An 8,967-nucleotide genomic window follows, 5' to 3' on the forward strand; every position below is an offset into this window, starting at 1 on the left:
ATTAGCGACGGAATATGGTCTGTCGCTAAAAATCCATCGCTAAACGCTGCTTTTTTAGTAGTGAATTAAGTCAGCTTAAAGCAATCAACTTTCGAGGATAAAGTTGGTTTATTTTCTTTCTGTTTTATACACGTAACTAGTTAGTGCGGTAAAGTCATTTCTCGGGGCTTTCCAAAATATAAAATTTATCATTTTTTAGAGACAAAACTATAGATATAAAATAATATGAACTTAACCCGCAAGGATTTTGAGTAAACTAACATAAAAAAGTTACTATCTCTTTTTTAGAAGGTAAACAGCTATTATGCCTTATCAGCGTTATCTAATGCTACAGCAATCCTCAAAAGAGAATTTAATTGCACAATTTCTCATTTATCCCATTAAAAAGGAAACTACAAAATTCACTTTGAAAGTGGAGTTATATTAGTTGGATTGTGTGAAGAACTAAATACAAACCAGTTAAAGGTTTGGGAAACATCCTTGCTAGCTAAGTTACAAAGTCACTACTTCTATACAATTTTTTGAGGAACTTTTACATGGCTAAATTTGCACAAAATAAACTAAACTTCACATGGACAAAAAACAAGCACACACCATGACGAATTTGCAAAAATTCGTTAAAACTCACCATGACTAATAGTAAAATAACGAAGTGACATGAGCCTTCATTATTAAGTTATTGAATCAAAAATTCTTTGAAGGCAAAATAACAGTACTTGAAGTAGGGGTCAATTTTGGCAGAAATTGAAATATAACCATTGAAACGAATGAAAGGTGGAGGGCGAAGTACATTCATGATATTCGGAAGGATTTATGTTTATTCGCTCAGATTTTACATCATAATAGAAATGAGGATGAAGTGCACCCAAGTAAAAAGGTATAACATATAACATACTCATTCTGTAAACACACTCCTGATCCACATTTATGGAAATACTAATACATTTGTTTGACCATGTTTTTTACTTTAAAAGTTGAGTCTTTTACTAATATTATATTAGTTAGAATTGCAAAGGGATCTACCTACACTCAGAGAGCCTCATATGCTTGCTAAGGCGATGAAGTAGATACCTTCATGCTTTAGCTTGGTTAAGTTGATTTCAGAGAATTCTAAATTCATTTTAGTGACAATAGTTGCAAACAAAGTAATACTTCTAACAAATAAAAGAAACAATGAAAATAGAAATAGCTAATAAGAAGAAGGTGATGATGAGGATGAACTTTTTCCCCATATCTGAGTGCTCTTTCGGACAAGGTGATTGATCAGCTGGTCACTTCCAGAAAACCAAGAGCAAATTAAATAGAAGCCCTACTCCTAATTTATAACAAAAAGATCTCCCCTAGTTCCACCTCACTTACTGTGTCACCGAAGGAAGAATTAAACCAGTGAAGCCATCTAAAAGGTACTAATTTTAAGAAACACAATCTAATTCAAACCAAAAAGTAGATTATATTTACATTGCATTTTTCAACAAGCAGTTTAAGATTATAGTTACAGGACTCCCAAGTTGTGCTATTTGACAAAAACACATTTTCACAGTGGGCAAAAGTAAGGCTAAAAGCTATAAGCACGGATAGTCCTGTATATTTTAACTGCTGATCCATGACTGTCAGGACCATCAAAAGTTCGTTATGTACAAGCCACCAAAAGACCTTTCTACAACTTTGCCATAGTCATAATGAACTGCCAATAGAAAGAAGGGATATGTAATTAGTATCAAATGTAATCAAAAGAGTGGATACTTTATTTTCACCAGACATAGCCATTGATAGATGTAAAATGTAAGAACAAGAAGACACAATTTTCCCACGAACAATATTGAATTCAGTACTAATACAATTGATTTTCGATATTCAGCATAGCTTCTATTCTATTTCTACTTATCGATCAAATGACCTGCAAAATATGCAAAAGAGAGGAACCTACACTGAAATGCATATCTTATATGCATATCTTTTTTTTTTTTTTTTTTGGTGATTACACCTGATCTCCTTAGTTCTTTAAGTATAATTAACAAACACAATAAACCTTCTAAAAGATAAGCATAGAGATACATAAGAGTGTAATATTAGGTAATAGAAATAGGCAGTCATGAAAAGGGACAGTAGGTCAAATAACTTGACCACAGTCGTCAAAATAGGGAATCAGAAGAGTTTTTATCTTTTAAGACATGATTCATAACTGCCATACCACATTTTGAACTAACATCTAGATGCACACACAGGAAGACATGCTTTATACACCTCAATTCGAAATGGGCCACACAGACCATGGCTCATTTATATCCATTTAAACCGAGAACATCTTTAGATCTTATGTTAAAGGAAACAGAAACCAAGCTACTCTCCTATTAGCAGTGTGCTAATCAACATGTGAAATCTATTTAACAATTACTCTAATCTCACAGCAAGACCAGATTTAAAATTCTTTTTCGCCTTGTTTAGAGATTTCTTTGGAATAGTTGGAAAATACACATTAAATCAGTTTATGGAGGATGCTTTGAATCTTTAAAATGAGGAGAGAGAGAGATGTGGAACTGTGTACCAAATAAGTAGAGCTCCTACACAGCTCGTTACATAGTAATCACAAAGAGAGACATGGGAGAGTTCTAGCTTGACATCTGATCTAATGGCATAGAGATTATGCTAGCAATGATGCATGGTCTGTTCTGACATATAGAATATTTTCGCCTACTTTACGTCTTTGTAGTTTCTTTTTTGATTGGTAACCTGTTTGTAGTTTCTGCTTCAAATATGAACACTCTATAAGTGTTCTTTTCAAACGCAGACTTGACAACATATAATTAAACTATTTCCAATATAACAATTTAGCGAACACCTACATTCTTTCTTGGTTTTCCAACTTCTAATCATGAGTATTGCATCTATTTCATCTTTGAGAAAATTGGGCTGTTTAGACAGAATGGAAGAGTTGATTCTTCTCCCCTCCCTCAGACAACTGCCAAAGAGTATAAACATTAATCATAATTAAGAACCAAAGATAGACATTTTTCACCATACATAGTGTAAATCCTACCAATTTGGGATCTAATTGACAAATTTACACACATTATTACTAAGTTATCAAGAAAAGATTATATCTTAGTTTAATAATCTTTGTCAAACTGACCTTCTAACTCTTACCATTAACAATAACAATCCAACTGACTTTTAGCCCAATTGATACATAAATACACCAACTTTACAACATAGAGAAAAGACAACCAATTTGAGATCCAATTGACAAGTTTACACACATTTCTAAGTTATAAAAAAAATTAAGTTAATCATCTTTTTGAAACTGATCCTCTAACTCTCACCATAAACAATGACAATCCAATGGAATGTTAGCCCAATTGATACATAAAGACACCAACTTTACAACTTAGGCTAAATCCAACCAATTTGGGATCTACTTGACAAGTTTACACACATTATTACTAAGTTATACTTAATTTAATCATCTTTTTGAAACTAACCCTCCAAGTCTCACCATAAACAATGACAACCCAACTGCACTCTAGCCCAATTGGTACATAAAGATTACAACTTTACATAAAAGAACCCCATTAATCTTTTTTGTTTTATTTTTTTTGGAGACATGACAATGATATTTCTAGTCAAATAGGATCACTTATGATTAGCAAGTTGGAACCATGAAAGTTTTGTTAGCATTTATATAGTATTTGTTTTACTTTTAGCTTAAGGGATTATTAGTTGTTTTTACTGGAAATTTAGTTTGGTGTTATTCATATGCAGAAATGAGCAAATGAAAGAACTCAACTTTTGTTTACTGACCTTTACTTCTTCTTAGTTGGAGTGACTGGTTCGATACCCTCCCTTTTGGTAGAAGATGCAGTTTTTTTGATTGGAGTTGTTTGCTCAGTTTGTTTTCTTTTGCTAGATGAGGTACTTCCAATGATTATCTTTTTTTGTTCTTCTTCTGATGCTACCTTGTCGAGTTCTCTCTTACTGCTTTCTCCAGTATTTGTAGAAGTTGATACTGCTGGCAATTGGAGAGGATCCTGCTTCTCAGCAAATGACAAAATGAACAGTTTTAATGGTGCTTCGTTAGAATTCCTAGAAACAGATTTCTTCAGTTGTACTTTAAACACTTTGTCAGCAAGATCTTGTTGAATATCTGGAAGGGGGAGTGATTCATTCTGCAATTAAAAAGGAGCTCTTTAAGTTCTAACATATCGTAATTAATGTTGATAAATGGTCAGTGAGTGTTATTTCTATAAATACGTGTGCATATGTAAGCACTGTAAATTCTCTATATACAGGTACATGGTCTCTTGATTTATCTAGTTCCATCCATAAAGTAGCAACATAAGAACCAACAAATAAGAAAAGCTAAGAAATAGAACTAAAGAAGGAGAAGAAAAGAAATTATTTGGACTATGGCAGTAAAAGAGAAATAATTAACACTTGATATGCTCAAAATGACTTGAAATTCCTGTAGTTCACGTTCACAAGGACAGGATACATAGCTAATAAGCTCACTAAAAGAAACAGAAAACAATTTTAAACTCAAAATGATCTAGAAAATTTATTGTTTAGCAGTTACTTAAGAAAGAATTCTAATTGATTTGTACCTTCACGTTAATTGTTTCATAGATTTGTTCAGCTTTCATTGATAGAAGATTCTCTCCAGGTTCACCTACTAATGTTGCAATTGTCGATCCACTTTCATCTGCAATTTGGACTTGAAAGCGACACCTGTTATATTATATTATTACATGTTATTTTATATTCATAAATTATATGAGAAAGTAAATTTGGATAATGGAATGCTTGGTTACCTAGGTGTTAACATTGTTTGTTGATCACAGTTTACACAGTCAATAGCTTTCATTATTTTGGTCCTAACAAAGTGCTTGCATTTTGAACACATCAACTCATAAAACAGCTGCTCATCATCCAGCAATGATATTTTACCTTCAACGTGAAAAGATTGCATCTATTCAAACAAGAGAAGTGTATAAGATTAGTTGTGTTGCTGGTAATGGTATTGAATTAAAATATATAGTAACATTTGTTGGACATATACCATTGGCTGTGCTTGGATATTTCCTATAGGTATAGCCTCATCATTTAGTGATGTAAGAACTGGCGATGAAGTTGTTTCTGGAGAACTTCTTTGCGTATATGTGCTCAACGTTTCGTCATTCTCCTTTGCCCTGTAAATAAACATAGTTATATTATTTTGGGTCATATAGACAGTTAGCTTTTTGTATATGATTGTACTATTTGTCACATATTTATTTCATACCAGTTCATCAATTCTGTAGCCTGTGGATAAGAGGGATTTATCAATATTACAGAATTGTATCTTGTTGTCAAGGATGTTCCTGCTTATACATCATATAAGGAAAAACAATTAACGTTCTTAATATACACAAAAAAATTAAAATCTAGTTCATACCAGCATATGAAGATCGTGCAATTCGTTTTGCTAGGATTACTGGATGTTCTTCAATTTGTGCAGCTAAGTGGCTTCCATCAATCTCAGCAAAGTCCTCCCACAAGGTAAAAATACAATGGTGCATACTGTAGAGAAGAAGCAGGGATGCTAAGTTATATCAAATATATCACATGAAAAGCCGGATTTACAGATCACAGTTGCAAGGATGAGAGAACCGACAAAAAGAGTACTGTTGTTACTTTGTTATGCAATAAACAAAAGAGTGGTATAGACTAAGAAGTCAGCAGGATTATAATCCAAACAACATTTTTGTTGGTTTTTGGGGGTACATTGAAAAAGCTTAAAACAGAATGAAAAATACGATCCATCTGAGATGCAGAGTTGGCATTTCAACTTACTGATGACAGCAGAACAAAGGCAAAATATCGACTCAAATGATATTCTGGATTCGAATTGGACAACTTCACATAAAGAGAAGGAAGACAAGCTTGTGCCATAAAAGAATTGACGTGCCATAACATAGTACCTATTCATGTGTCATAAAAGAATTGATATGGCACCTTTTTAGTTCAACTAAAAATAAAGGTACTGCTTCCTTTATGCACTCCAAAAAGTAGGATACATTTAGCTGTTATTAGCTTATATTCACATTGCATATTATATTCATTTTTTAACTTCTTTCTTCTCTCTCCTTTCAACTTCTACACCAAGCAAAGCATCTGCATTCTTCACTTAGAGCCAAAAGAACAGCATTATCTTTATTCTCAAATCAGAAAAACTAAATACAGAGTAAAGAAGCAGTCGGCTTTTTTAGATCCCAAAAAAAGGCCAAACAAACTCAGTTTGTCGTTTAACAATCATGTTTAAGTCTTTAAAATGGAAAAAAAGAGAAGATCAAAGCTGTATTCTAAATGCAGTTTCAGGTAACACAGGTATGTTAACAGGATGGCGGAAAATTGCTTTGTCACAAATTACGTAGCTTTGGTTATTCCATGTCAACTTATATGACATCAAAAGTCCCTCGAATCTTAAGAACATTGGAATACAAACTTATACCATTTTGAAGTCAACTCAATAATTTGTTTACTTTCTCTATGCTATTTTAGATCACATTATCACTGTTTGGAAAGTCATCAATATCTAAAAGTAGCATTTCTCCTGTTTCAATTTATATTACACTCATATCATTTTACGACAATAAGTACCCTTATTATACCATTTATTTTACACAGTTCTTCTTATCAAGAAAATAATGCCCTTACGATGGAATTTATAACCAGAACACGTTCCAAATAGATCAAATCAAGAGAAACCTAAGCAAAATCCAACACAGACCCAATGACCTATGGTATTTCAGGTTATCTGATTAAAAAATGATGTGTTTGTGTGTGTGTTTATATTAGGATAACAATTTTCAAATAAGTAGAATGTTAGTGGGCTTACTTTGTATCCATGACAATGATTTGTCGGCATTTGTTTCCATGGACGCCAGCAATCTTTATTGCACCACAACTCACAACAACAGCAAGTATGTCTGTTTATGGGGGTGTTGTGAATATTCTTTCATGAAATGACATATAAGTATAATTTAAAATATATAGTGAAGTACTCCTTACCAAACTCCATATGCCGTGGCTCTTGGTCCAAATTCGCTAAAGATACTGTGTTTAATCTTGTTGGAGCTGGCAATGGTGGATCTTCTGCATTGTCTCTTTTTACTTGTTCAACAACAGTAAATCTATCTAGAACCCAGACTCACTGATAGAAGCCTCTGTAAGGGAAGAAGTGTGTACCTGTTTTCTAAGGGATCTTAGTGGGGGGACAAGAAATGAAGTCAAGGAATTAAACTTGGGAGTTGATATCTATAATGATATTAATGATATTGATGATGAAATAACAAAATTTGAAATTGAAGATTTAGCATTAGAGTGCCTCATTATGCGAGAAATTTGTGGAGTGATTTCCGACGAAGGCATCAAGAAGGCTAAAGACATGTAGAACTTTATGCCGAGTATTTGAATGAAAAAGACATTCGTATTTCTCTCGAAACAAAAGTTATTGAGGTGGAAAACAAATTAAAATTTGAGGTTGAAGAGAAGGACAGACTAAAGCAACTGGTTTTTGAGCTGGAAATATGTGTGACTGAAAAGAAGAATTTAGCAATTGGATAAGTAATTGGAATGTTACTGCACTAATATATACAGAAAAAATACATTTTGTCCCTTCAAATATGTAGAAAATCCAGAAAGTCGACAAAAGAAGTCACATCCAAAAGGAACTGCAAATTACACCAAGAACATAACTTTTGTAAGACAATTACTTACTAATACAAACACTAATATGACTTGCTTTCAGAATGCTTAGTGTTCTGTTCTTGCCATGAGGACTTAAAAATACACTAAAAGGACACTATTAATGGTTCAAGATTTGGAATAACCCCACAATCTATAAGGGATTTTAATAGAAATAATTCGAAGATTTATGATACCCTTTTTATCCTTCTTCACTCAAACCCAATTATCCATAATCAAACAACAAATGTGCGTAAAGCCTCTATAACCTCTTCACTCGAACCCACACTTTGTGGAACCCGTATGTGAACTCGAAACCACACTTTTCCCTTCAATAACAGTAGGTATGCTAATACAATGAATCTCACTTGGTTCTAAAATACCCATTTCACCTAAAGCCTCCATAACCTCTTCACTCAAACTCAATTCCTCAAAACTCTCGATTTTCCCTTAAAGTTGTAATCTTTACTAAATGAGACACCAAACAATGCTAGTTTTCATGCCCGAAGAGACAAAATACGGAGCGATAAAAACACCACTAAAAGAAAGATTATTAATAAGCACTATACTTATATGAAATGTAATTATGACTAACAATTTGTGCTTGACTTGTCATAGAGAAGAAACTACAATCTTTGAAATTAATTCTACTTGCTGAAAAAATTGTTTCTACATGCCCAAGCCTTTTTTTCCCTTTCAATAATCTTTTTAATTGTTTTCTAACGATGAATAGTAAACACTAAATTCAGCAAACTGATTTGAGGTGAAAACCATAGATGAAAAAGCACCTCAAATAGCCCGAACTGATAAACCACGAATAAACAGGAACAAAGATTCTGAACTCTGAAGTATCCGAAAACGGTATACCAAGTGTTTATTGCAAAATTAAAGTACAAGGAAGAAAGAAAGAGCAACAAACAAAAGAAAAGCTCTTTGCGGAAAAATAACAAACAGTTGGTAGGCAAAACGAACCATCACGCAGAGCATATACGCAAATAAGATGAAACAATTCTTAACAAGTCAAGGGTAAGGAGAGATGTATATAACAAATATTTATGGGCTGATTGCTACCAAACAAACCTCATCTTCCAAAAAATTATAGTTTCCATAATAGTTATCTAGTTCTTGCTTAAACACTGCGTATACTCTCCACTTTGCAACACAACCACAATCAGAAGCTAAAACCCTTTAATTGATTAGAAGACATTAAAAAAGGGGGAAAGAAAGAATTTATCTGGCAAAGGGGAA

The 8,967-nt window shown here is 33.1% G+C and overlaps 1 protein-coding gene and 1 long non-coding RNA gene across 2 annotated transcripts; both read right to left on the reverse strand.

The window, feature by feature from the left end:
• Nucleotides 1-1,427: 1,427 nt before the first annotated feature.
• LOC132041172 (uncharacterized) lies at nt 1,428-3,330 on the reverse strand. The gene is made up of 2 exons (XR_009410921.1): nt 2,844-3,330; nt 1,428-1,684 (listed from the first exon to the last, which is right to left on the reverse strand). It is a non-coding gene; the product is annotated as an uncharacterized LOC132041172 (long non-coding RNA).
• Nucleotides 3,331-3,680: 350 nt separating this feature from the next.
• Nucleotides 3,681-7,181, reverse strand: LOC132041170 (replication protein A 70 kDa DNA-binding subunit B-like). Its single transcript, XM_059431992.1, has 8 exons — nt 7,045-7,181; nt 6,872-6,962; nt 5,429-5,553; nt 5,276-5,354; nt 5,054-5,183; nt 4,806-4,963; nt 4,599-4,722; nt 3,681-4,163 (listed from the first exon to the last, which is right to left on the reverse strand). The coding sequence occupies exons 1-8, from the start codon at nt 7,052-7,054 to the stop codon at nt 3,801-3,803; spliced, it is 1,080 nt and encodes a 359-aa protein (XP_059287975.1). The 5' UTR covers nt 7,055-7,181; the 3' UTR covers nt 3,681-3,800.
• Nucleotides 7,182-8,967: the final 1,786 nt, after the last annotated feature.

This window comes from Lycium ferocissimum, chromosome 12 (assembly GCF_029784015.1).
Source record: "Lycium ferocissimum isolate CSIRO_LF1 chromosome 12, AGI_CSIRO_Lferr_CH_V1, whole genome shotgun sequence".
NCBI classification, from domain to species: Eukaryota; Viridiplantae; Streptophyta; class Magnoliopsida; order Solanales; family Solanaceae; genus Lycium; species Lycium ferocissimum.

What these genes read in the sequence shown, in the direction of transcription:
- LOC132041170 (XM_059431992.1), bottom strand. An exon ending in TGCACGATCTTCATATGCTG is followed by an intron (nt 5,355 to 5,428) that starts GTATGAACTAGA and finishes ATGTATAAGCAG; the next exon opens with GAACATCCTTGACAACAAGA. An exon ending in ATATCCAAGCACAGCCAATG is followed by an intron (nt 4,964 to 5,053) that starts GTATATGTCCAA and finishes TTGTTTGAATAG; the next exon opens with ATGCAATCTTTTCACGTTGA.